This window comes from Lampetra fluviatilis, chromosome 3 (assembly GCF_964198595.1).
Source record: "Lampetra fluviatilis chromosome 3, kcLamFluv1.1, whole genome shotgun sequence".
NCBI classification, from domain to species: domain Eukaryota; kingdom Metazoa; phylum Chordata; class Hyperoartia; order Petromyzontiformes; family Petromyzontidae; genus Lampetra; species Lampetra fluviatilis.
In genome coordinates, this window is record NC_136277.1 from 20,314,371 (window position 1) to 20,342,342 (window position 27,972).

Consider the following 27,972-nt stretch of genomic DNA (forward strand, 5'->3'; position numbering starts at 1 on the left):
ACTCTCAATGGGTTTGTGCACAAGCATACAATGGTGGAAGCATACACTAAATTGAAAGTTAATGTATTGTTAATATCATATATGATAGCTATGATAATGTGTATTACCTGTCATATCCAATTCGTTGAGACCGAAATTTCATTCAGAGTAGATCGGATGACTCAGATTAAGATTTAAATTGTCGTTTTGTAAATTATCATCGAATACCATACTTTACCAACAACAGAACACCGAATTACGTTCCAGTTTTTATGCAAGTAACATAAAACAAACTTGGGGTTTTTCTGAAAACAAAAACTGTTTCTCCCTAAACTTTAAACAAGGTAAAAATATCAAACTCCGTCACCGTTGCGATAGCTCAACTCGATTATATATATGTACACTCTGTTGCGATTCAAGGGTTTAGATTTTGTAACCTGACTTTACTTGCAATCACTGACATCAGCAGAGCACCCATGTGAAAGCGAGTTCACCTTTCATAATGCGATACAGTTCATTTGTAGAAAATAAACAAATGAGAGGAAAGCGAAGTGGGCTTTTGACCAATAGATTTGAGAACAGGATGAGCCCAGCGGTGGAAATATCTTAAACCACTGGCCTGAACATCAACTACAGTACAGTACATTGTGTGTGCCTATGTTTGTCTCTCTCTATGTATCTCTGTGATATCTGTCTGCTTATATGTCTGTCTATATGTCTCTGGTTCTGTGTTTTATCTCTCTCTCAAATTTAGCATTCTCAGGAAGAACGTAATCAACCAGGTAGGGTGTTGACTGTTGTGTTATCCGACTCTTTGTTGTATTACATTACATTTCTAAGTATACTAGATTTGTGTTTCTGTTTAATTTATACCTGATGATGATTGCTTGTGTCGCAATCGAAACGTCGTATGCTAGTATTTAATTTATTATTTTCTTTTTATACGTGACTTTACCGAAGGAACCAAAGAGTACAGTACAGTATTATTAGCATTATCGTCAAACGTTATGGAATTTAACTGTGTATGAAAACGTATGTTTCACAAACTATTTTAAAATTATCAAGCCCCCATGATGTAATGCCTTTCAGGTTGATAAGTGCATTTAAAAAAAAACACAAAAATAACCATGTATAGCTCTTTGTTAATCCGCTGCTGGATGAAGGTCTACATATGCTGGTCAGTTGTGGTATATTGTTTGATCATACTTGCCACTGATGTTATCTGTGGCTGGGGATCAAACTTGGGTGGCTATGTTCATATCGCAGCTCGCGAAGCAATGCACCACCGTTAACCAATGCACAAGCTCATACAACACTGCGAAATTGCCTGAAACTGTTTAACTGTACTGGCCTGCACTGAATAAGTTACACACCGGTTTACTCAACGGCTTACTTAAAAATACAAAGTGACACACACACACACACGTTTGGCTTGTATAACATAAACAAAGTGTAGCATTTACATGTAAATATCCAATTTGCTCTGTCAAAGATGATCGTAAAATATTTCAGTAACGTAACCGGTATTAATGAATAGCATTATCGCTGCGTATCTAAAGCGTACACAATAAAAGCAGACGTGTAAAAAGTCTCCACGTAGCCCACGCTTCTTCCTCACTGGCCTGCCTGTTTTCTTAGTACTTGCCACTTTCACTTTTTTTTCTTCACATTTACAACTCTGGAAAGGAACCAAGGGGAGCCTAGCAAAAAGATGCTTTCAAGTGCTTAGCCTAATTTGGTAGTATTCCTCTCTCAAAATCACAAGCGCCTCTCTACCCCCGTGAGCAATAGCCACTGCTTTGCTTTTCAAAAGACCGACGGCAGAGTGAGAGTGTTGACAAACATCACGAAAGCTGACATTGCCTATACTCGGCGCCCCATAATTTACCGCTGGTCTGTTAAGTGACAGACAATTGTAGTTTACGAGTTTACATTGGCAGGGCAGTTTTTGTTATAAACAGGAGATTGTAGCCGGGTGGGCAGGAAAGCTGTCTTTGGAGGGAGAGCCAGAGCAGGCCTGTAGGCAAAGGTCCTTCTACCCCATCTAAGGTCAGGTCTGCGAGCTGTAACAACCTGCCAGGGCACGAGTGGCAAGGGATTTAATTGACATTGGCAGTCTGGCCCTGACTGGGGTAGGGATCTATATAGGAGGTCGACAAAAACAGCTGAGTGACAAAACCTAACAAGGCAGTTCAATTCCGAGTCGCCCATGTGTGGGCTACGCGAGAAATGACCTGTAGCAAATTTGAGAACTTGCGGGACTACTGAAACGACAAACGATAGCTGGGCACTGTGGCTGCTCCTCGAACGGTGCAGGGGTATATGGGGGATGGGTGGGTGGTGTGTAGGGAGCAGGAAAATGAGTAAAGAGCAATATCCGTGCCTATCGCCAGTGGAAAATTCTCGAGACCTCTAACCTCCACACCAGGAATGTGGGCCGATTTGAAAGTGCACTGAATTATGGAGCGCAAATATGTCACCGTGCTTTTATAAATAGGACGTAAGGAAGGTACAGCCATTCTCTGCGGATGCACTAATGAGCCTTTAGATTAATTCCCTCCATACCACATAGTCAATGGTGACGGTGATGATGAACTATGCCGTTCACTGCCGAGGGACTCAATACTGGTTTCAAACAAAACTGGGTTCAAAAGCACGGGACAGCAACTGCCTTGCTATCACTGCGATGAACAGAGAGGGTGTCCAATGAAAAAAAAATCACTGGCGCTGTACACAAGCGGCCTTAGATCTCATAAAAATGTGGTGGTTGCGGGGGAGAGGGGACGGGAGGGGGGAGTGAAGATAAACCGTTAAAATGTTGGGATGACGTACCTTGGGTTTGACTCAGGTCGGTCTCCCACTCATCTCCTACCCTGTCTTGCCTTACAAGGGAATGTGCCACAGCAGGGCTGTGGCAGATGCCTTGTTTCTGCAAGTGCTTGCTCGGTTTACATTGCTGCCTGTCCAAACTGCATAACGTATCACGTCGTAATTGCCCATATGCCCAGGTCTGGAATAGCCGGAGGACGTTTTCCTGCAGCCTCTCCAAAACGTAATGTGCCTTCCCATCCCCATCTGACTGTGTGCTAAAAGTCAGGACAACAGTTATGGTTTAAAATAATATCACGTGTAGAATATTGAAGTTGAAATGGGTACAACAACACGATATACAGCACTCTCTGTGTGTGTCATTTCAGAGTAGATAGAAAAAAAGTACAACTTCATGGCTGTTTTAAGTTATTTTTCCATTGGAATGTTATAATGCACAAGTTGTTCCGTTATTGAAAGTCATTTGGTTTTTTTAATGAAATTATCAAGTCTTGGATTTACGTTTCGGGAACAACAACTTCGCTCCATAAAAGCAAAAAAAGAATTATGAAATGAAAACATATCCATACGTTCAAGTTGGGCACACTGGAAGCAAATTACACTTGAATGCTTTGAAAGTTTAAAAAGAAAACACAAGTTGTACCTGTTTAGATGTGAGCCTGATAAGAGATCCTTCGTATCCCTGTAAAACACGACACAGGCAGCATTTAATAAAAACAAACGAGTGGAACGCAAACCCGTTGACGTAAACCAAGAGAGGTGGAGACTCGCCTCCCAGCGATTCGATGGACTGTCACGGTTCACGGTTGTGATTCAAATCAAGTATCAATTATTTTCATTACATCGTGGTGAATAGTAGCACCTCCAGTGGCTGCTGCAGAGCGGATGAGACCCAATTACATACAATATACACAATACAAAAAACAACATCAATTATTACATCTGCGATTCGACGCATTCATCGTGATCCTAAAAGCAACCTCTTAATCGTCAAAATAGTACGTGAATATGAAACACACTGCACGAAAGCAAAGATACAATTTACCGTGAGAAGAAACTATTAAAAAAAAATGTGTACGTGATTTACCAGTACAGTACGGCATGAGCCTAAGACGAAAATAAAATAAAAACGGTGGTCACCGTGAAACATGTTTCATTATAATCAGGACAGGTCTGTTCTAGCACCAATGACCTTGACCAAAAGAAGTGAATTTCATTCCTGGTTCAGTAATGGTGCTGTTATGGCGGAGGCGCGAGCCTGTCACTGCCAAATGAGTAAATGTGTAAATCGTCCACTCTCGCTTTCAGACGGGGTAAGGACGAGGGGATCTGTTGGGAATGCCAAAAAAAACCAACGTGGAGAGAGAGGCCATCGTTCTATTGGAAGCGCTGTACGTGGCGCATACCTCTAAGGCACGCTCACTCGAGTGATATCCTCGTTATCCGCAGCGGCGCAATGGCACGGTCGACCGGCAGGTCGCGCGTGTTGGGGGCAAAGTGTTGACGGTAGTCCCACCCCTATCCAAGTCGCCTGCGCAGTGTGGAAGAGTAGGCCAAGCACAGTACCCTCTTTTTAGAGCCCCCATCTGGCGGTGAGGCTCATGGAGTAATTGCAGGGCTGCACCTTTGCCTTGTGCACAGCACTGGAAGTGTACCGTGATCTGCGAGACGTACACTGCTGGTAACGCTTTTAAGAGAAGACTGTCCTGTTTAATACGTTGTCGGTTGATCTGTCTACCGGTGCAGGATTTAAATACCTTGCGAGCACTATTTATTTGTGTCAATCTCTTTAATGGGAATGTAGCAACTCAAGCTCACAGCGATTTGATGAATTGTCACGATTTGGTTTTGCAAATGGATTAATAAATATATAGGTTTATTTTTTGCCTCCTCATTTGTATTGTTTTTATTATTATATGTTTGCCTAGTTTGTACAGTTATTTTCTTCCATTAGCCTAAATAATCGATTCTTACAGCCACAATATGATGTGTATCAAGAACATAAGAATCGATTTAAAATTATCTAAAATAAATCATTATACAATGCCTCTGCTTTATTCAGCAATCAAATATAAAATTTTACAAACTGTCCGTGTCGGGTGGTGGCGAGTTTAACGACATATTTATATTCATGGGATTTAACCCCCAAAAAACGTTATTTATATGCAGCGATTCATATTTTGCACACGTGCATGAAAGGCTTACTCCAGTGTTACCTGCGGCCTTATTGATAACGGCAGTGCAACAACAACATCGCATAACTGACCACCACAAATCTGTGTCCTGACCAATTAGCCAGGAAGCGTGCCAACGTTGGCTCAATGCTCAATGTTTACAGAGTTACCGCCTTTTCACATATCCGCCTATACCGCTGATGCGATGTTGTTCTATTAGCCTTGCATGTTTTGTTGTTGGTTGTACCACGTCGATGTACGGGCCTTGCCATCCGGAACTTGACGATGCACACTTGTTTTTTTCACGTGTACTTTTTTGCTGTAACCAGGTTTCTATGGTGTACTCAGGTCCCCCCATTGACGATGACGATTTATTGCCCATTGGGTTTTACTTGTGGCAAAACTAAATCCTTATGGTCGGACATGTGACGTTATACTACACTGTAAATATGTTTTTTAAGTTACAATTCATAACTCCCGCTCCCCAGAAACCACTGGCGCGTTGTACCGGGCTTGTGTGCTTACGTCAGAAAAAAACATGATAAAATAAAAATGTACCAAACATAAACCAACATTAATCTCCAGTTGCATCGCATGTTGTCAGTACTTGCAAATTACAGTATAATATTAACCTCATTAAATCTTCTGCAACGTGTTCAGATATTACAGCCTTATGAACTGTATAATGAGATTAGAAATCAATTGAGTTGAATACTTCATCAGCCCATAGATACAGAATTATTATCTTAACAATGGAGATTCCTATTGTTGTACAAACAAAAAAAACCTCTCCATACCCGTTACCCAAACCTGTCCATAAATCACAAATGTTTGTGACACGTTTCTTCTCTCGTCCGTGCAAGCACACTGGCCTGCTGCGTATACAAAGACGTCTACAACTATTTTCAATGGAACAAGCTTTCAACGGCAATCTGTTTCTATGTCGTGATAAAGGAAGATGGTGGAATGGGGGGGCTGCCGTGGTGAAATGGTGAGCAATCCAGAGGTCACCAGTCTGTTTTACCCCACGGCACAGCAATTCAAACAATGAGGGAAAAAGTTTATTTTAGCCCCCCCCCACCGCCTCTTTGTTGAGCAAGCAAAATAATTAGGAACACAACAGTTGTATGTATATATGTTTAACACGTAGGCTTTCGCGACCAATATTATCCATAAGAGGTTTTTTTGAGGGGTTAGAGCGTCTTAATATAAATGTGTCGTTAAACCCGCCACCACCCAACACAGCCAATTAGTAAGGTTTGTCACGTGAACAAAACATGGCAATTGTAAATGTTGTGGGTTTACTCTCCAACACACCGGTTTGTTGAGCTAGTAACGAATCGGCATGTTTTGCTTACGTGAGACACCTTACTAATTGGCGGTGTCGGGTGGCGGTGAGTTTAAAGACACATTTATATTTACGCGATCTAACCCAAAAAACCTTTGTTATGTATGTAGGTTGAACTTCTTTTGCACCGTACATAGTAAACCGTGCCAATTGGAGGTGCAGGTTAGTCTATCAGTAGGCCGTGGTTGGTGGGGTAAAGTGTGGGTGCACTCCCATCACTTCCAAGATAGTCTGGCCAAAGTGGAAAATGAGGACTAAATATCCCTTCGCGAGGTGCGCTCTCCAGAGCTCCCTGCGGTTTGAGGTCCCTAATGCCAGCAGCGGCAGGCGGAAAGGCGATAGACGTTATATTACCCACAGCGCTCCACGTTCAGCGATCGATCCCCACGAATATTTACACTGACTGAAGAAAGATGTTGCCACTTGTAAGAAGAAATTAAGGGATCCTTTCCCCGTGTCTACCAAAGATACAAACAGGGACAATTACTCGAGGTCACGGGTGAAGGCAGGGCAAACAGTATCACGAACAAAAAGTTCATCAACTCGTTGTTTTCCCCCCTCCATTGAGTGCCCGTCTCCTGTAGGCGATGGCATCTATATTGTTTTCCCGTAGGTTTTTGGCCAGGAAGTGACATTTAGGTCTTGAGAGAACTTCAATGTTCATAGTTGGAAGTCTCGAAGGCCTCATCCAATTGGAAGACCTCATGCAATCGGTTAAACCACATTGTGTGCTCTCCTTCAATGGAGGAGGAATAGCACAACTACCCCAACTCTCTCTCTCTCTCCTGAAGCCCTCACTTGGCTATCAGACCTCGGCATTGGCATTTGGCTCCTGAACATATTGCCATATGCAAGAACATAATTTAGTGCCTGTCTCATTTGATCATTGATATATTTCAAGTAGACAATGTGTCACGACGGCTGTACTGTGCCAACCAGCATCAAATGCTTCCGATCGTGCCAGTGTGTCTGCATAATCCATACCCCCCCCTCCCCCCCAAAATACACCTTGTAGTTCCTCCAACTATGTGATCATGTTCCAAAACACATCAGCTACGATGACACATACATTATCCTCCCATATTTCAGAAGATAAGCACAAAGGACTTCATACTAGCTCAACACTTAGTTTACTGTTTTTGCCAAGTAAGATTATTTTTTATGGGAATTCAAAAAATATATGCATATTTTATGAAGTGGACAATCATTCTATGTTTGATGTCACGAAATTAAGTATCTGTTTATTCAGAACTCTCACCCCATCTGTTAGAGAATGGTCCACAGAAGCGGATATCATAGAAATACTTGTTAGATATTTTTAAAACACCTTATTTTATCTACACATACTAAGTAAGGGAAACACACACACATGCACACCCTGCCATAGAGTAATGTTTGTTTGCAAGAGCATAAATGTAGCTAAATTAAAACAACAACAAAATTAACGTGATGGTTTTTCGTTCAGACAATGGAGACCGGGCTGAGAGCATCAACTCAGAACACTTGAGAGTGGGAGGAGCTACGTTCAGAGTGGGAGGAGCTGCAGGTTGAGTGGGAGGAGCTACATTCAGAGTGGGAGGAGCTACACGATGAGTGGGAGGAGTTACATGGTGAGTGGGAGGACCTACATCGAGAATGGGAGGAGCTACAGTGTGAGTGGCAGGATCCACATGACAGCGTCCTTGGCAAAAGCAGTAGAAAACTGCACTATGGTATCACTGCAACCAATTTGAACTAAATTACAGTTAACTTTTGAACAAGCCTCTTATGCTTATCTTCTTCCCTGACATAATGAATCCTCCAAAAGAAGTTATCTTGTTTGTTCCAAACGTTCTTCAGATTTGAAATGTGTGAACTGATATGTGCCACGTGTCATGTTCAAACCAAGGAACTGAGCTATGTTCTAGAGTGACTTGCTTACCTTTTGTCGATTTTGCAATACTATCGTTTATTTTGGCATAGTGTGTTGTTGCAACGTTCTGACCCGCCCCGACTGGACATCTGTGGAAAAGAGCTATCATCGCTCATCGGATTCCTCCGGACTAGATAAAGGTTTTAATTCTAATTATGATATTCTGTACCTTTGTGGAAGAACATAGCCAAATTGGTGAAAGGTAACTTTCTGCCGACCTAAGAATTTGGCCCTAGGCAAAAAAAATATATATCCCCAATTTAACAAACTGTTATGACAAGTAATATTAGCAATCACATTTTAGTCAGTCCTAGTGATGAGTTTTGGATGTAAATAGATATTCTAATTTTTGAGTACAATCACGAAAATATTTTTGGTATTTTGAGATCGTTTACAATATGCAATCATTTAATGCGTCTTCGTACGAACAAAAGTGACATCACCCGATGCTAAGTGACACCACTTTTAGTGGGAAAAGGAAAGGATTCACGTCGTATAAACGTAATGCAACAGTATTTTGAATCAATGTGAAGTAAATATATTTCCCAGATTATCCAAATTTTTAATATCTACGGAAGAATTTCAGGTTTTGCTCAGATTATTGTTATTGTTATGTACACGTCATTGTTAATGTACAATTTTTACCATTACACATACATTCTGTATGAACATAAAACATTAGCACGAACATTTTTAAGTCAAAACCAAAGATTCGATTATAATTAATTTAACTTTAAATTAGAGACCAAAGAAAAAATTGTGGAGATTTTGCTACAAAGGATAAAATATCAACGAAGATAAAAGGAGATCACATCAGTTGAAACAAATGAGAGGCAGAGCAATGGGAAATCAAATATCCTGCATGTGGAAGATACAGAATTCCAGCCACGCATGAGCGTTTGTGTTGCCATCAGTAAATGTCTTACAAGTGGTTAAGCATTCGTGGACATTATGATTACTATTCAAAATGTGTTGCTCTGAGCATTGGGGGAGGGGACTTTCCTCGTGAGCGCTAAATGACGTAACAGCTTTAGCTTCTATAAACAAGCTTACTCAATTATACCCAGGGCCGGATTAAGATTGTGTAGGCCCCTGGTCAAAAGGTACTGTGAGGCCCCCCAGTAATATTTTCAAAAGGAAAACAAATCTTCTTGGTTCTTTCGGTCCTGGTCTTCACCTGAGGACGGCTGCTTGCGTTGTGGCCGAAACGTCGTGAGAATTGTATTTTATTATGTTTAATTTTTATTATTTTATTATTTCCCTTCTACGTGACTTTACCAAAAGAACCAAGAAGATGAATCCCTGCAGTCACGAAAGCTTTAAATCGAAAAGGAAAACAAAGTTGAAGAAAAAATAAATTTATTTTTACAAGGCTAACAACAAATAAAATTCGGCATTCACAAATGAAATAACTTTTCACTTCATCTCTGGAGGCCCCTTCCAGCTGGCGGAGGCCCCTGGGCTGCAGCCCCCCAAAGCCTCCGTGCCTTAATCCGGCCCTGATTATACCACAGTGTATTCATTATGGATCCTATGATATTTAATGGCAGAACAGAGAAAAACAATATATCAACTTGGAAGTTCAGAAGAGAAAAGCGGCAACAGGAGCACTGTGGACATAATCAGGAGGTGCAATTTGGGGTGGGTTCGGTACCGTGTGCAGGATGGAGCGAGGCAGTGGATCAATTGATCAATTGATACCGCTTTTCCATCGCACAACCGAGCTATGCCTAGGCTGATGCCGAGGATGGGGAGGCACAAGATTTATCTTCTTGGTTCTTTCGGTAAAGTCACGTAGAAGGGAAATAATAAAATATATTTTTTTTACGTAATTTTATTGTTTTATTTGTATTATTTTATTAAGTCACGTAGAAGGGAAATAATAAAATAATAAAAATAAAACATTACTTTATTGCTTTTTTTTAATTTCCCTTCTACGTGGCTTTACCGAAAGAACCAAGAAGATGAATCCCTGCAGTCACGAAAGCTTTACATAGAAATTTAGGCACAAGATTTGTTTTTCCCCACTCCTAAACCAGAGCTGGTGCCGCTACCCGGCCCCCTAGTCCTGCCTCTGCTTGGCCTTGAGCCACATTCAGATGTCTTGTGATGCTCGTGAGAGATTCACGATTTGATTCTGGGTTGTGATGGCAAATAGCCAACGGTGAAGGGGGGTTGGAGGGGCGAGAAACACAATCGTACTGCGAGGGCTCTGTGTGTGCTGGCGTAGCTCGATGTGCCAGTGGGAAAGGGGTCCACAAGACACACAATGGAGTAGTACTACCAAATGGTTGAGCAGGCCTTGGAGATCGGCTGTTGATTGTGGAAAGAGCTGAGGGGGTATAGCTACAGGGAATGACGAAACTTTAACTTAATTAGACATCATCAATTACTGACAAGTGCAAAGGTGTGCTACACTAACAGTTTACAATTATACGTTTCTCCAATATTGTCTATTAAGATTATCATTTAATTTGCAAAAAGTGTTAGCCAGATGGTTTTAATTCTTAACACGGACATCAGAGTAATATGTACAAAAGGAAAAGCAGAAAAGGTAACAAACTGAAGATGTTCTATTAAAGACCACGACAAATCAAAACACAATGCATCTAAAAACAGGTGACATATTGAACACAACAATAATAATATAACTCGGCAATATACACTTCAATCTTTGTGGCACAGTACCATACAATACCTCATAAATATTCAATCGCTCTGCGAGTTGGACCAAAAATAGCACGAGGAGGAAAGAGGCTGTGGTGCCTAAGACAGAGTTAACAAAGAATCGACAGCATGAGAGGCGTCTCAGAATAAACAGCATGGGTGGAGGAAATGTGGACAGTGTCAAAGGCTTTTTTTCACCTAACTCTCTGTGACCCCTTTCTTTATAGACCCCATAAAATACTGGTTTATTCTATTTTGGAGCTCACTGGAAGCCTTTGGGTTTGTCGATGAGTGTACATTGGACATATACCTTTTCAAACAACACATCACTTGGTCCAACACCAATGGGGACTAGGCTCTAAAGAAAGCCGTCTCGGGTGTGTACCAATCAACTTCAAGGACAGTGCACATTATTATCATTATCAGAGTTGCTTCTTTTTGTTTGCTTTTTTGACTACTTGTGTTGTGGTTATTGCAGACATGATGCCTTGAATAAAGGTGTCAGTTTTGTACCAGTTTAAAAGGGTAAAAACCTACTACTATATTTTGCCACTGGTAAAAGAGATCTCATAGTGAACACATCACTTGTATTGAACATGATCAGATAGTCTAGCAGTTAGTGCTGGTACACCACTATAAATACAGTATTAGATGACCCAATTGGTAATGGATACTGCAACAAAATGCTGTGGAATACAAGTGGAAGGCAAAACGACTCAAATACAACACCTGGATTATTTCTAAACCATCAGTTGCACCACTTTAATCGCTGGAGATAGCATTGTAGAACATAAACCTGGTCGCTGCAAGAGTGGCATTATTATTTATGTTTTATTAAATTAAAAAGGTGGGTTCTCTTTTACTTTACACCTTATTACGATAGAAAAACAATAACATCTCCTCTGTCGGTGCCGCTTGTGACATTTGCAGAGTGTAATGTGTTTCCATCACTGGCACTCACAACAAAGCGCACTTCCTGTCATAGGTGGTGGAGTGAAATCACTTTTGGCGGATGCAGCCCAGGGGGAGTGGTGGTGGGAGAGGCAAAAAGCGAAAGTGGGTGGGGCAGCGGATAAGGTGTGTGGGGGGGTCACTGCTCGAGAGACACAGAGAAGGAGACACACCGAGACAGAATACACAACGAGGGAGAGACAAAGAGACACAAGCACAGAGAGACCAGGCGAGCAGCAAAAACAGGAGGGAAACAGACACAAAAAGAGACAAGAAGGAATAAGACAAAGATCCCCCGTCTAGCCTGCAACAGACTGTTGGGCAAGTGCTGTTCGCGAGCACCTATGAAGGCTGGCACGGTATACGAGAGGGTGGGTGGCCAGCACCACACACGACCGCCTTTGTCTCTCCAGTGGCGATGTTAACACACCGCACCATGTACTCATTTGAAACTGAGTCGACCTAGGGGAGGCCCAGGATTGGTTCAGATAATTGTCACTGGTGTTAGCCGTGAGCGGGAATCGAACTCGGGTCGCTGGGTTCATAGCGCAGTGTGCTAACCGCTACACCACCGCAAGGAATGCATACATTCACACAGACACATTGAGAAAATAGGATACATATATATAGCGAGGGACAAACACTGAGATGCGGAATGCGGTTGTCACCTGTCTGGGTTTTACTTGGGACAGTCTGGAAATTGGCATCTGCAGGAATTGATTCGTACCGAGATCTGGTGGCGCTATTGTGTTGAACTTTATTGCAGTGTAGCGCATTGGTTCTTTTTATAGACCGACTGACAAATATGTCCGCGTTTGGTTTGTGAAAAAAAGTGGCAACCCTAATATGGAGGTGAAACCGACGTGGGGAGAGACAAAGCAATGAATAAGAGAGGCACAGAGAGTCATAGAGATGAGACACGAAGCTGGAGTGAGGCAGAGAGACATACAAAGACCTGAAGAAAGAGTGATGTCGTACAACAATACCAGTGCATGTTGAATTATTTGTATTATTATTCAATTATTTGCTCCATTTCAAGTGAAACTGGTGCCTGGGGTAAAGACAAAATATATAGGGATGGGAGGGGGCAGCAACCCAAGAGCTCCTGCTCATGCTCAATGGTCAAAAAGCCTTGGACAAAAATACCACAGGATATAATCGATGACTCTGTCGAATGCAGAGAAAATTATTTAAGCTGCAGAATGCAGTTTCCCTCCATCCTAGATGCCTCTTATTCTCAGTGCCAAGTCCAGCCAAAGCGAGTGTAAGTACAAAAGTTAAGGCTATATATTATGGGGCCACTTGCTGATTTATCAAAATTCCTTTCACCATTTCAACGAGTCAATGTCTCCATCCAAAAACGTGCACTTGGGAGACACTAGCTCTATTGTTGCTACCCTTTGACAGTAGTGGAAATTCCACATTAACATGGCAGGGATGCAGACAGTTTAATCCAAGCATTCCGATAATGGGGCATCTAAAATAAATATTTTACCAGGGAAGGCCCACTGAGCTATATAGCTCTTTTTCAGAAGCGACCTGGCCACAAATGATTCTGAAACGAAGTGGCTTATCACGTGGAAATGTATTGCAACCAAATACTCTCAACGCACGTTTCTAAATGTGGAGGGAAAAACAGGAGGACCCGGAGAAAAATACATGCAACAACGGGGAGAACATGCAAACTCCAAATATACAGGTGTCAGGGGTCAGGATGGAACCCACGACCTCCTGCTGCCCATGCGAGGTAGTTAACATCTCGCCACTGCGGCGCTGGACTTAGAATTGGCGTAGCCAACCCTCGCCCTAGGTTTGAATACACAACCTTAGCATTGTGAGTCAAGAGCTCTCGACAACCATCAGCGCTACCCAACCACATCATGCAAGTAGATGTGTAGGTTCAGTCCAGGGCTATTCACAGAATTCATCGTTTTGATGTGGAGCGATCAGTGAAGCACCCATCTCTTCCTGTGACACCATGGTAACAGCATAAAATCATCATGAGAAGTCATTTACCTTGAAAGGTCGGAAGAGGAGATAGAGTTCCCTGGGCTTAATGTCCATAGGCAGCCCACTCACGAACAGGGTGCGAACCTGACATGCAAAAAAAAAGATCACATTGAAATTCGGTGTGTAAGTTAATGCGACAGTTATACTTTTATCATTGGTTATGAACACATCCCATGTCGAGCACACTATGTTATGACAGATGTTGCATCGCTATCTGAATGAACCTTTCCAATGTTATCAGTATTATATGAATCATCAACGTCTGTCACCACCGTAATTGTAAGTATGCACCTGAATAGTGATGTATGAGAAGAAATTGATACAGGTTATAAATGGCACAATGAATGATGCTTCACGTGTGAGTTTCTCCCTTGGTAGTCTCTTTATATGCAAGTCATAATTGCACTGCCTTTCAAAGAATATCCACCTCCAATTTCTCTGAATACCCCAACTAGACTCCTTTGCTCATCTCGTCGTGAGTTGCGAGTCACACCAAAGATGAAGTGAGCGACCTTTGGCCGGTGTGCTTTCTCTATTGCGGCTTCATCTGCATGGAAATGCACTCCCATTGCACGTACGTCGTCTGATCATCTCCATTTCAACACTCAAATCACACTTTAGAACGTTCTTGTTAACAGCCACGATCAGCGTGGGAAACAAGGCCGAGTGAACAACTCCCCACGGGAGGAATCACGGGGTGGACCCCCATGAAAAACTCTGAACCGACTTCGCACACAAGTTGACAGGTTAAGATCCAACCTGGCCACGTGGCGGTGCTCCATACAGCCAGAGAGCTACGACTACTGTGGCTATGAGAGGCCGACCGTGCGACTCATCTCGGTCTGCCCACTGCCCAAGGGAGGCCCCTGCACCGTGTGAGATCTTGCAGCAAGCCACCTGCGTGCGCTGAGGATGTGCTTGCCACTTGAAGGACGTTCGACTTTGGTGGATGGACACGGAAAGAGGAAGCTGATATGTGCAAGGGTTTCATGACGTTCAGTGTGTTGGGTTGCTATTTGAATGCACAATGCTCTACGAAATCTAATGAATGCGATGGTTTTTGCCTGGACTTCCTTGGATGTCGGGTGCTCGAGTGGTTGATGTTGTTTATCCGTGGTGTTATTTTAGCTTTTTTATGAAGTTATTTTTCTATTTTAAGACGTTTGTATGGTGGATCAAAATGTTAAGCATTTCGAGATACAATTAGCATGAATGACACAATATATATAGAAAATTACATGTTATAATTTTTTTGTAACTTTCTTTAAAAAGTTAAACGTCAAGTGATATCTACGATCCGCTTCAAGCAAAGCCGCCTTGCTTTCAAGCAGACAGCCCTAGATCTCACCTTCAATGCCTCAGAGTTCAGATTTTTTATTTAATTCAAACGAAAGCTGCCGAGCACAGACTCAAATTGCCAAGCGGCCAGGACCAAACAGCACGAGTGAAGTAATATATATTATTAAAGATTTTTTTAAGTTTACCCACTCGTAGGCATACATTCTGCTGAAAGGCTCCCCTGTCAATATTGCTATCATGCACACGGCGTAGCAACAAGGCTAGGCAAGCGATCGAGCAGAGTTAAAACACTCTCATGTACGTTTACCATTACTCTTACCATGACAATTAGGTGTGAACCAACGCATCGATTCGGCAATGAAAGTGTAATCTTGATTTGAGGCTTTCGTGATTGCAGGAATTCATACTATTTGTTTTTTTCGGTAAAGTCACGTAGGTAGAAAATTTTAATTTTTTTTAACAATTAATAGAATGTAAGTGTATTTATACACTCACAATGTAGGCATTGAACAATGCACGTAAACATGTGTTGCTTTATTTACCATTTATGAACATTATATGAAAATGCTACGCTAGAGTTCTATTAAAGTGAATGGACAAAGCAAAATTATAAAAACAATGATTTTTTTTTTTATTAAAGATGAGAAACATGACTGGGCCTGCACACCATGCACTGTCAAAATTCAGGGTCAAGTTGTATCAAAAACCATGCACATCATACATGAATAATAATAATAATTCTCAGCCCTTTTGTCAATACACTCCTAGATAAAGGCCTTCCAATGGGTGTTTTTGATCATTCTTCACATGGTCGCCCTTTTAAGGCACTTGCTAGTGTGTTGTGAGCAATTGCTTTGGAAACGCATACCTCTTAGATGAGCTCAGCAAAGGCTACGGCCATCAACAACATCTTTGGAGCTGCGGTAATTATTCGATTAAGTGATTTGCATGGACTCAACATTTTAATAGTCTACTTTATTTTTTCGAGGGGCCTCTTGAAAAAGGTGGCCACCCCAACACTCTTCCTCACAAAGGCACGAAACTCCCTCAAAGACATGCCCAGCGTGACGAGAACGGTGATATTGATATCGCCAAGCCCTGCCCATCACTTCCCTTCCAGCGGCACACGTGAGGACAGAGGTGATAAAACATATCTGAGTGAATGAACCAATCATCTGCAATCGGTAATTTTTATAGCCCTGCTTGAAAAAAATATTTAGCTAGTTTATGTCAATCCCTCCACCATATGCTCAGAATCTAGCAAGGACAATATATCGGCTTGCCAGGTGAGGTAGGCCCAGGGCTACGAGATGGCTAGGAGATGTCAGTGTTGGGTGTTACTCGTCGTATGTGTGGAGGTTTTATGAGTTCCCTGGTTTCCTCCACGTGCCACTCACAAACGCAATGGGCCAAAGATCCCTGAAGAAGTGTCTTGAGACTGTGCGAGGCTTTCCTGGGTAAATAATTTACATTGTTAAATAAATGGCACGACTATATTATGCAACGCATTCGATTATGAATGTTGCTCTCCGCTAAAATGCTCATTTTACATTCGCTACCGTGGTGGTTGGCAGAGAAGAGTGCTCTCCGCCTTCACTAATCTGCACTCATCAGGACGGTGAAGTATGGTCAAATAACCTCCATGACCTGCACAGTTCGGGCAGTGCTCCATTCAGCAGTGGACTGACAAAATGGTTGTGCCTGTAATGCAGTGATTGGATGACGATGATGTTGCCCAACACTGCCCTTAGGAATCATACCACGAAATTGGAGTTCAGTAAATGATCCACTTGCAATAATGGTGCCGAGCGCTCGTGTGATTCCCATTAACGCTAACAGAAACCCATCAACTTGCTAAACATTAATCCGCACTCCTCAGCACCAGCACGCTGGCATTTTGTAAGCGAGCGTGACCTTTAAACAACGGGAGTTTTCCTTATATAAATTTTTAAAGCGCTCCTTCTAAAAGCCGACTGCAACCACCCCGAGGGGTACTTTAACTCACGCATGCGGAAATCTGCGTAGGTTGTTTTAACAAAAACGTCCGAGGGAAGAAAAAAACAATAACGTGCAGCTGGTGAAAAAGTGACATAAATATTTAAAGCGTCATATCAATCTCCATAGCCAAAATTAACTTCGGACTGCATACCGAGAGAAAAGCATTGGAAGGAAAACAGAGGCAAAAGATGGCAGCAGCGAGATCAAAGAATTTCTGAGGCCACTACCAGACAACAACAACTACAACAACGGAGGGAAGGAAGGGATAGCATCCGGGGAGACCTGTACCCAACAGTGGGAAGTTAGAGGCTAACAACAACAACAATCTTAGGATTGTTGGGCATTTCGTGCAAAACACTATGAATCAGCGAAAGATGCACCCGTTCAGAAGAAATAGCTAATATATAAATAACAAATAAAAACCTACTTATTATTTATATATATTTTTTCTTAACTGAATAAAATAAAACAAACACTTGGGAGGGAATCTATAACAATCGTTTAAAATGCCATACGCTACATTTGCTGAAATGTTTCACTTGGAGAGTTATTTGCATGATTCAATAAAACAGTATTGACTATTATCAGATGTTTTCATTTCTATGAACAAATGCCTCAAATAAAGCCATATATGCTACTAGATTCTAGGGTTTCCCAACTTAGTGTCTATATTCTTGGGTCTTAGGGGGACTGTGATGAGGGTACACAGTGGCGGGATGTCACTCCCTCGACGAGTCCTGGGTTCAATCCCGACCCTAATGCCTGCCTGTATATTTGGATTTCTGCTGAAAACTTTCGTGACTACAGGAATTCATATTCTATGGTTCTTTCGGTAAAGTCACGTAGATAGAAGAAGAAAAAAATAATAACAATAAAATAATAAAAGTGAATAAAAAAGAATAATCAAAATCACGGTGATATTATATTTTTTATTAACTTAATTTTAATTTGTATTTTTATTATTTTATTGTTATTATTTTTTTCTATCTACGTGAATTTACCAAAAGAACCATATAATATGTATATTTGGAGTTTGCATTTCTCTTTCTCTCCCCGTGATCGCATATATTTTTCATCAGGTCCTCCAGTTCTTCCCTCCACATTTACAAACATAACCTTTTAGAGTATTTGGCTGCTATAAATGTCCATGTGATGAGAAGCGACTTCGTTGAGCTATCATTTGTGGCCAGGTCGTTTCTGAAAAAGAGCTATAAACCACAGTGGGCTTTTCCTGGTAAACTAAAAAAAAGTTTAATAGTTTACTTGGAGGTCATAGGGTGCTCAGTGGTAAGCAAAAGCGAGTCGGTCGAAAACCATACCCATTTCCTCCCAGGCAATCTGGCTTAAACTAGGCATAAATGTTAGTCGCTGTCGCACCGTGCTGTGCACTCGGCAAACTGAAGTGTAATTTATCGCCACGGCTAACATGAGTGGAGACCGACTCGCACTGACCAGTGTGGTGGGAGTTTGTTCAAGCGAACCCCCGTGACCAAGGGGTCGGCAAAACCCGAGCCTCCGGAGCCGCATGCTGTGGCTCTTTATGAGGACTGCTTCCTCGTGACGTTATTTTATTAAGGACCATCGTCTCGTATCTACGTGCATTGCGGCTCTTGAAATACTGAAGGGTTTTTTTTTTGACCGGATTAGAACAAAAAATGGCTCTTCTTGTTTAATTTTGGTTGTCGACCCCCTTGCACATGACCAATACGAAGCCTTCACCCAGCAGTGGCTTGACAAAGGGCTGTAATCCACTCGGGTGAAGATGTAATTACATTTTGGCTAACTGCTATAAACAAACCGGCTAATTGCTTATCAATATAAAGTAAATACGGCATACAGTATAAAATGCCCACAAGACACGCCAAACTGTATACGCGGAAAAAGCCGGCAGACTATGAATAGCATCTTGTTTATAATAAACAAAATTCAAAGATGCTGTGATCATAAATGCCACGGGGTGCAATAAGGAAGCGATAATCCTTTCAAGTGTTTCACTGCCACCTGCGCCTTGATCTCACCCTTGGACCGTCGTCACACGAAGCAAAAGGGGCCCAATAAAGCCCACCTTTCAACTGGTGCAATAAACAAACTGCATCTCATCTGAAAGAGCTGTCCGTAAAAAGATGCTTTGTTCTCACCACTACACCGATCTCACGTATATTGTTATTTGCCATTCTTATTTTCGCTTTATTTTGTTTGCGCGTGCCGTGTTTACGTTCATTCGGTGAAGTGTCTTGCGATGTTCCTCTATTTAGATGTTTAATGAATTAAAGTACTGTAATACATATTACTGTACTGTGTATATGCCATTTTGGAGATTCGGTTTCATTTTATGTAACGCAGGTCCTTGTGTAATAAGACAGCGTAGGTTTTCGCACTTGTGCTGAATAACTTTCCAATGTGTTGTTATGACGAAACTACCGCCAATTATACGTCATGATGTCTGACATTTATGACTAAAAACTACGTAACTCACTACTTTTATTTTACAGGCAAAGGCCACTGAGCTATGTAGCTCTTTTTCAGAAGCGACCTGGCCACAAAATGATAAATCAACGAAGTGGCTTATCACGTGGAAATTTATAGCAGCCAAATACTCTATACGCATGGCGATTCTAAATGTAGAGGGAATATTTGGAGGACCCGGAGAAAAATCCACACGATCACAGAGAGAATATGCAAACTCCAAATACACAGGCGTCAGAGTCAGGATCGATCCCACGACCTCGGGCATACCAGGGGAGGGAGATAACATCTCCCCACCATGGCACCCCATTTGGCTCCATGTGCTGAGAGCTTCTCCAGGAATTTAAGAATGAAGCTCTCAGCACCTTGCTGCGAAATGCCAGACATCATGCACGAACAACACAGGGTGCAAACCAAAAACACACGCATCAAAGAGCTGTCCTTACTTCATGCCTGAAAAATTCTCCAACAGATACAATGTCATGGGCTGACAATGTCATCAGAAACAATGTCATCGGACTGCCTGACTGACTGAGGACCTTGCAAGTTTGTTTCCTGTCACGTGAATATTTGTAAAAAAACATGGTTCTCCTTGCTGAGCCATCGTGGACTCACGAATGATCAGTTTTACCAATTTTTGTGCAGCTTGCCACGAATTATTTGCTGCTAAATGAGTGTCATCCTGCCACATATACATGGTAAACACCTGTACACCGGTTCAAGTCAAAATGTGTTTGTCTACTTAATTTTTTGATTCACAAAATACACACCATTTAAGCCATCTACCAGATCTGCGTATCAGTGTAGTGGGTACTAGTGACAACAACTCAGTTGTCATTTTCCGTTTGTTTCTAATTTAGCGGCAGGCGATGTTGAAATGAACAATGTTGATTTTGGAATTTCCTAAATTTAATTCCAAATATTTCTGTCAGCTTCCTGTCCTACAGCTCTGAGTAGTGTTTTATTTTCATAACAAATCTTTTTAATGACGACATAAATCACATTAATTATGCTTCATACAAGTGCTCATTTCTAAATACGGAAACCTGAAACATATGGAGGACAGAGGGAATGTAGTTTCTAAACACTTATTTTCATCTTCCACCATTAATAAATAAATAAATATATTTGCTATGCAGTTTCACTTCCAAATTACACAATAGTGCAAGATTAGCTATTGAAATCCACTAGCAATTGGTAATTAATTCCTTTCTCTGTACACTTTGCACTTGAAAATGTTGCTCCATCATTAAGTTCGGCTCGTTTACTCGAGATAGCTCCAGTGAGTTTCATCCTTTTCAGGAGGATCCTCCCAAGTTTTATTTTCAGTCGGGGACAATGTTGCAATGTCTCATCTATAAATAGTCATTTGCAGGTAAAGTTTCATCGTTTGGATATTTTTTGGCCAATACCAGTTACATAACATGTTTGGGTTTTTTTGCCTTGGGAGGAAAGTGGAGAATTTGGAGGAAACCCATGCGAAACAAAGTTGAAAACAAACTCTGTATCGAGGAGCACCTGAGTCGGGAATAGAAGCCAGGGTCTTTTTGCCATGAGGCACTGAGTGTTACCACTAATGGCAGGCTGGGTCTCGAGGCGAGGTGGCAGACAACCACTGTGTGGACAATTTCCTTCTCGCTCCAGACTGGGTGAAGAGGCTTGCCTGCCGTGCCTCACAGCTGCACTCACGGAGAAGAACGCTTTAGCGAGGGACAGCCAATAGACTGACTGTTAGGGGTTTGATTAATGGGTACGTACCCAATTGCACAACGATGATTGTGCCTTAACAACCGACCGATGCAAACTTTAGCAGGGCTGGCTCGCAGTTGTCCTCATATAGAGAGGAGCACTTCAGGGTGGATAGCCAACCGACTCGCAGGAATTTATGACTGGGTAGGTACCGAATAAAGTTATTCTGTAGATGCATGTGGCCGAGCAATTGATGTCAATTTTAGTGGAGTTCCAGAAGGGCTAGAGAGTTGAAATTTGCGAATAATACTGGGCGATTCATTTAAATACACCTCACCAATTTCTAAACGACCATACATATATAGGACTTGGATGTCAATTGTCTGAGCCTACGCGTCGTTGAATGTCATAAGGAAAGCAGAGCAGTTGTGTTGGACAACATGTATTGGCAGAGTGTTGAAATATTTAATAAGTGAATTGAGATTTGTGAACCACGTGTAGAGAGGCTTAAAAGTGAAAATGTTATTGTCACGATAATGTATTCGCATTATTTCAGTGGGCTGTCTATAAATACATCTGGCCCCCCATCATGAGAATGTAGAGTTTCAACAGTTGTCTGAAGACGACTAACACACAGCAATTCCCCCGTTGCTCTGTTGAGCAGGGGGAAACTTCAAACTTGATTAGACGAGTGACACCAAATGCGGCTAGAAACTAACAATAAAATAGATGGTGTACACGGGATACCGCTAATTAAACGGCTCCACGTTTGCACAATAGGTGTACTTATTTCACACGTGGAGTGTGCACAGCTGTATATACATACCCTAAATTATACAGAGGTAGAGAAGCAAGCAGTGCCACGCTATTTAACCGACGGGTTTTCTTCCAACTCACCGGGAGGGGCTGCCATGTGGTGAATTAAGAGTGGCTCGTGTCACCCACACTTTAACTTAGCACAGGTGAACAACCAATCAACGTCCTCTACTTATCTCATCCTACGAAGGTTTTCAAGGTTTTAGTTTTTCTATTTACTTATTTTTGTTGACTTTTTTTTGCCTTTTTGTGTCATTTTCACGACCCAGATCACTCTTCCAAATGAGACTCGTGAGTTCTCAACTGGTGAAACAAATAAACGAGACTTGACCCGAGATTGTGCTGCACGGCTCTCTGGTGTCTTTTTTAGCTCTGCTGCCTGTTGTTCCGCATTACCTCCGACCTTTTTGTGCTAGATCCCGGAAAGACATCAAGAGAGCAATCCGAAAATCCGTGTACCCGCAGACTAAGAAATGTACAAAAAAACTCCCAATTAAAACACAGCACGGACCTCAACAACCACCGTCGTCACCCTTTAACTTCAATTAGCCGAGCGGTGCAAAGTAACCGCCGACTTAATTGGTGCAACCCGCCACAATTGGGGCCCGAGCACAAACAGAATCCATCTCCGGCCACCTGCAGCAGCACGCATGCCGACCCACTTACGCAGTAAAAAAAAAGCCCCCCCCCCCCCCCCGATCGTACCCACGAAGAACAAAACCTGGCTACACCGCAGGGAAGCCCTGAAGATGCTCGCCAATAGAGCCCCGCTTACGAGCGACTGCCATACATGTAACGCACCTCTGCCGTGCAATATATCTGGTCACTGGGTTTTTGACTTCGGGGGGCGTTTGTGTCCTTGTTCTTCCTCGATGAGAGACGGTGGCGTAATGGTTAGCACCCCCGGACTCGTGATCCCCACATGGGAGTTGAAACAATGGGCAAATGTTTAAAAAAAATACCGCTCGTTCACCGGTGTGGTGGTGGGGTAAAGTGTGGATACTCCCACCTCTTACAAGACGTCTGGCCATTATGGAAGGGTGGGCCAAAACACCCTTCAGATCTCTGTGGTGAAGGTCCTTCCTCTAGGAGTGGCGTGAACGAGCAATGAGAACCACAGTGGATCAGAGGGGGTACTATATTTTAAGTGTTCGGTTCAGGTTCGCTTGTGAGATCAGCGCTGTTTCATAGTGCAGGTTTCACTCATTAACAATAATAAATACTTTCCTTTCATATCGTATCAATCATGCCCTCGTCATTCGGGAGGGATACATTCCGGAGATGCTCGGGAACAGCACATGTCGAGGATGACATTGGCTTATGAAAATGTATCTTTTTTCTGAATTACCTTAAATAATTCTCATCACGTTACATCACCACTTTCTTTCTCGACACTATTTACGGATACCCAAAATCGCAGATAGCAAGTTCGTGAATAACGAGGGAATACAGTTCTGCGAGTATTACCGGTGGGAACAAAATTATTTTCATTTTGTAACCACGTATACTCATTTCATTTGCTTCATAATATTGTAGCATTTATCACCTTCAGGATTTAAGTCCATACAATGTATCATGCATAACATAATTAGTGCAGTGCTGTAATACAGTATGTAATTATTTAATTGGAAATATAACATTGAGCATCTATTTAACATCACGTGATATAATACATAATCTTATCAAATACACTTACATGTTCGTTTACATATATGTCAACATGGTGACACGTCATAACCTAATCATAACATTTATATTCATACTAAGGGAAAACTCCTATCTGCAGAAATATGGGGGATCAATATCACAGATCCTATTATCTGCAATTTTACTCCATTTTATCCGCAGGGTAAAAATTGTGCATAACCCACGGATAAAAGGATGCATTTACCATGCGACTCCTCTTATCCACGTAAAAAAGCGCGGATAATAGGATGACGATGCGCACAAATTTATGGGAAAAGTCACGGATGATAATCGCAGATGATAAGCAAAAAGGAGTCCGTGGATGAGTTTAACTGGACCCTACGGCTGCTGCGGGCAATAGGACGATCGGAGATCTGCTGCAGTGGAAAGTCCATTGAGAATCAACAGGAATACATTATTTTTTCCTGTCCCCTGTACGCACCCATCCATGCTGTTATATGATTTTTCAAACAGGGGTTCCTGCAATAGGGAGTGATTGTAAATAGTGGAGCCAATAAGCCGCACCAGAGCGATAATGTGAATTAGCCAAATTATCGGGTTGGAGATTAAAAAAAAATTGTCATTTCAACCTCTTTTGCAAAAACTACTTAAAATAAGCTTTGAAATTACACCTCATTCATTTAAATTGGTGGAGAGTTGTAGGTGGAACAATACAGAATCGTGGCATCAAAAGAATGTGACTGCCCGTTGTGTACAGAATGTATTAATGTGGGCATGTAATAATCCTCTAGAAATTCGACGAATTATCACAATGTTGGGGTAGAGATTCGATGAAAAAAATCGATTACTCTCCAGTTCTGTTTTCACTACAGTATTTTGTTTGTTGTTTGTAGTTTCATTTGTATGGGTTTCTTCACCCAATGAGCCTTAAAGAAACATTGCCATGTATTTCCTTTGTACAAATCTGACATAATCCATTCCCACAAGCAGAATTTGTATACTGTACATATATTTTGAGTGTATGAATTATACTGCATAATTTTTTTTAAAGTTTTGCAGGCTAATAGGTGGGCAGGCGAGCGGGCGGACGGGAGGGCGGAAGGGAGAGAGGGAAGGCGAAGGGAGGGGGATTGCAGATAGGATCGTGACAAATCATCCTCTCCCAGGGATGTGATAAATTGTCATGATTCGGGGCCAAGAATTGATTCAAGAATCGATTGCTAACATTGTGGTGAAAGTAGCGGTCCCTTGCAGCTCCAGGCCAAGGGGTCACGTAAAAAAAACCATTACATACAACATATATACAAATCGAAGCACATTGATTATATCAGGCTTGTGATTTTATGCGTGTATCGTGGGCCCAGAGAATCGGTAACGATCAATGAATTGATGCATCAATACGCCCCTGAGTTGTTGGCGCTTGCACATCATTCCTCGATATCACCGATGTGTTCAAAAGTTCAAACTACGGCAACTAAAGGGCACCACAGCGCCTGCCTTCTGCGTGTTCGGAAACCCATCTTTATATTCGACACTGTGCCCTACATACGAGTTGCTGCTCCATTTGGCACTGAAGCTATCCATTGATTAGCACTTATTACTGTGGTCAAATACTGCAACGAACAAGTGCCAGGATGCTTAATTATCACAATGCTTAAGAGGTTAAGTCAAATTCATTTTTCACAGCTTTTAAATGGAAATTAAATGTAGCTTTGTGCGGTCGTGGATGTAATGTGTGTTTTTCATGAGCAAATCACTTTTAAAACAGCCTTTAAATTGATCTGAAATTCCCCCCCCCACCCACCAAGATATATTTGTTTAAAATGCATGGTTAAGACCAATAATCTGATATGATTGGCTCAAGCTTTGCATTATTAATGTTTTGTTTACCAGGTGAGTGCCAGAGCTGTAAAGCTCTTTTTCAGAAGTGACCTGGCCACAAATGATTGCTCAACGAAGTGTGGAATTTTATAGCACCTCCAATTAGCACGGTTGGTTACATACGGTGCAAAAGAAGTTCACTGTACATACAATATACACAACCGAATGTTTCTATTTATGGAGGGAAAAACCGGAGGACCCGGGAGAAAAATCTACAAGGCCACGGGGAGAACATGCAAACTCCAAATACTGCAGGCGTCAGATTAGTGGAAACATCCCTTTCAATACTATCACAGATTTCAAATTAAAGAATTTACCATTACAAGGATTTACAATTCGATGAACTGTAACAATTTAACCGTGTGAGTGGAGACACACAGCCCTTTGGTCAATTCACTGCAGGATGAGGGCCTCCCTATGGCGTGTCGTGCTATCACACGCCATAGGAGTTATTTTGACTAAATAGTACTTCACCGGGCTGGTCAACGTGAGACAAGGAGTAAAGGTATGGGAACACAGCATTACAGTACTGCGATGCTGTGTGGTCTGGGATTATCTTGTTGCTTTTGCTACCTCGCCCAAGTTCGATAAATCGGACTTATATAATAATTATATTCTCTATTTTTCACTCCTATCGTGTTTTTGGTATTGTTTGCTGTTGCAACTTGTTGACCCGCCCATTCTGGACATCTGCTAAAAAGAGCTTCATAGCTCATCGGATTCCTCCAGTCTGATTCAAGTTTCTGATTCTGATATTACGGAAATGCCCTCTACTGCTCACCTCGAAACTCTGCCCACCACGTAGCCTCACAGCCAACTATGCATGGTGGTCAGCCATCCAAACACTGTCCAGGCTTAACCCTGCATAGCTTCCCAGATCTGATGACATGGGGGGGGGGAGCATTCCGGGTGGTTTCTCTGCCAAACTCTGACGTAGGATTGAATTTTTTTTTACTTTTGTTGCTGGGGTCAAAAGGTCATTGGATTTTACGGCTTGTTGATTGACCGGGAGATAAGCCCAAAGCAGACGTTAAAAAACGATATCTGCAGATTCTACAAGGAACTATGCAAGGCAGTGAGATAATGGGATGAGGTAATTGAAGAAATTATGAGAATTTGTTACCCAAGCTCGATTTCGAGGAGGGGAAGACAGGTTTTAAATATAAGACCAGGTATGACAAATTATTATCTTTACATTATGGCGGAGCGATGGAGCAGCTACAGCTTTGTTTATTCCGAGGCAAGCCGGCAGCATTCATGGGCATCTTGTCAAGCAATACCTGAGTAAGTCAGACGGAGCCCATTACAGGGAATATACTTATATGTCGAATAAGAGAGGAAAAGTTTCCCTCGCTTTATACGGTACTAGGTGCGTTCCAAAAGCAGGGAGCACAAAGCGAAACAGCACAAGACATCTGCCTGCTGAGTAGCGCGTACAGCACACACACACACTGTGGTTCTACCTCCGACCTCATAGCCACGTGTGAACACATTTTGGGGCAGAAATAGGTTAAACGCAGGTATGCGAAATAGCACAAACCGAACCCGTATAAAGCAAAGGAAATCTGTATTTTACACGCTTTTATTTAACTCACTGTCTGTTGTATCCTCAACTCTGTCTGTTGTCGTATCCTCAAATCTTTAAACTCAGTTTTAACCCACTTCCCAATGTGGTATCGACTGCAAACTTGGTATATGTATGTCATACTCATGACAATACTATATTCTATCGTTAATTTTTTTAAAAATATTTTTTATATGTTATGTTTCGCCTTGGGTCTAATTGTCCACGGTCAACTGACGTTGGCTGTAAATCACAAAGGCCCCTTACGTTATGGCGTGGAGTTCTTCCATTACTCGTACGGTACATTTCATTAAAGCGTGTTTTTAAAAGAGTATTTTTAAATATTACTTATTTGTTTTAAGCCTTTCAGAAATCTGGCATACAGAGGTCACTGAAGAGGATCCCCCCGTGTCTGATGGACAAAACTTATCAGGCCGAGCCAAGCAGGTCCCCAAGACTGATTCGAAGCTTGTTTCGATAGAGCGCGCAAGTTGATGCTTTGGGAAGCAACCAAAGGCGAGGCGCTAACATGAGACAAAAGTCTAACCTCGAAGGGGATGTCAGTCTCTGATGAATGTGCGATTGTGTAAAACTGATGAGGGTGGCGGTGATGGAGGGGAAAAAACACTGCCACTGTGAAAAAAATATATATGCTGTGAATGTGCTACTGTAAGACAGAAACACACGCTGGTTGTAAAATCTGTTTGAAACATGATTCCTCCTGGATGGCGGAAGAGTATTG

At 42.0% G+C, this 27,972-nt stretch overlaps 1 protein-coding gene across 4 annotated transcripts in view; it reads right to left on the reverse strand.

Annotated features, from left to right (window-relative positions):
- Positions 1 to 27,972, reverse strand: part of LOC144954176 (RNA-binding protein, mRNA-processing factor 2a-like) — a 78,509-nt gene that overhangs the window by 34,544 nt on the left and 15,993 nt on the right. For all 4 annotated transcript variants that reach the window (XR_013641084.1, XR_013641078.1, XR_013641083.1 and 1 more), the window contains 2 exons: positions 13,877 to 13,954; positions 3,452 to 3,490 (listed from right to left, as the gene is read on the reverse strand). Coding sequence is in view for 1 of the 4 variants with exons in the window: in XM_078884742.1 (XP_078740868.1) it covers positions 3,452 to 3,490; positions 13,877 to 13,954 (117 nt within the window). In the remaining 3 variants the exon portion in view is untranslated. The remainder of the gene's footprint in view (positions 1 to 3,451; positions 3,491 to 13,876; positions 13,955 to 27,972) is intronic.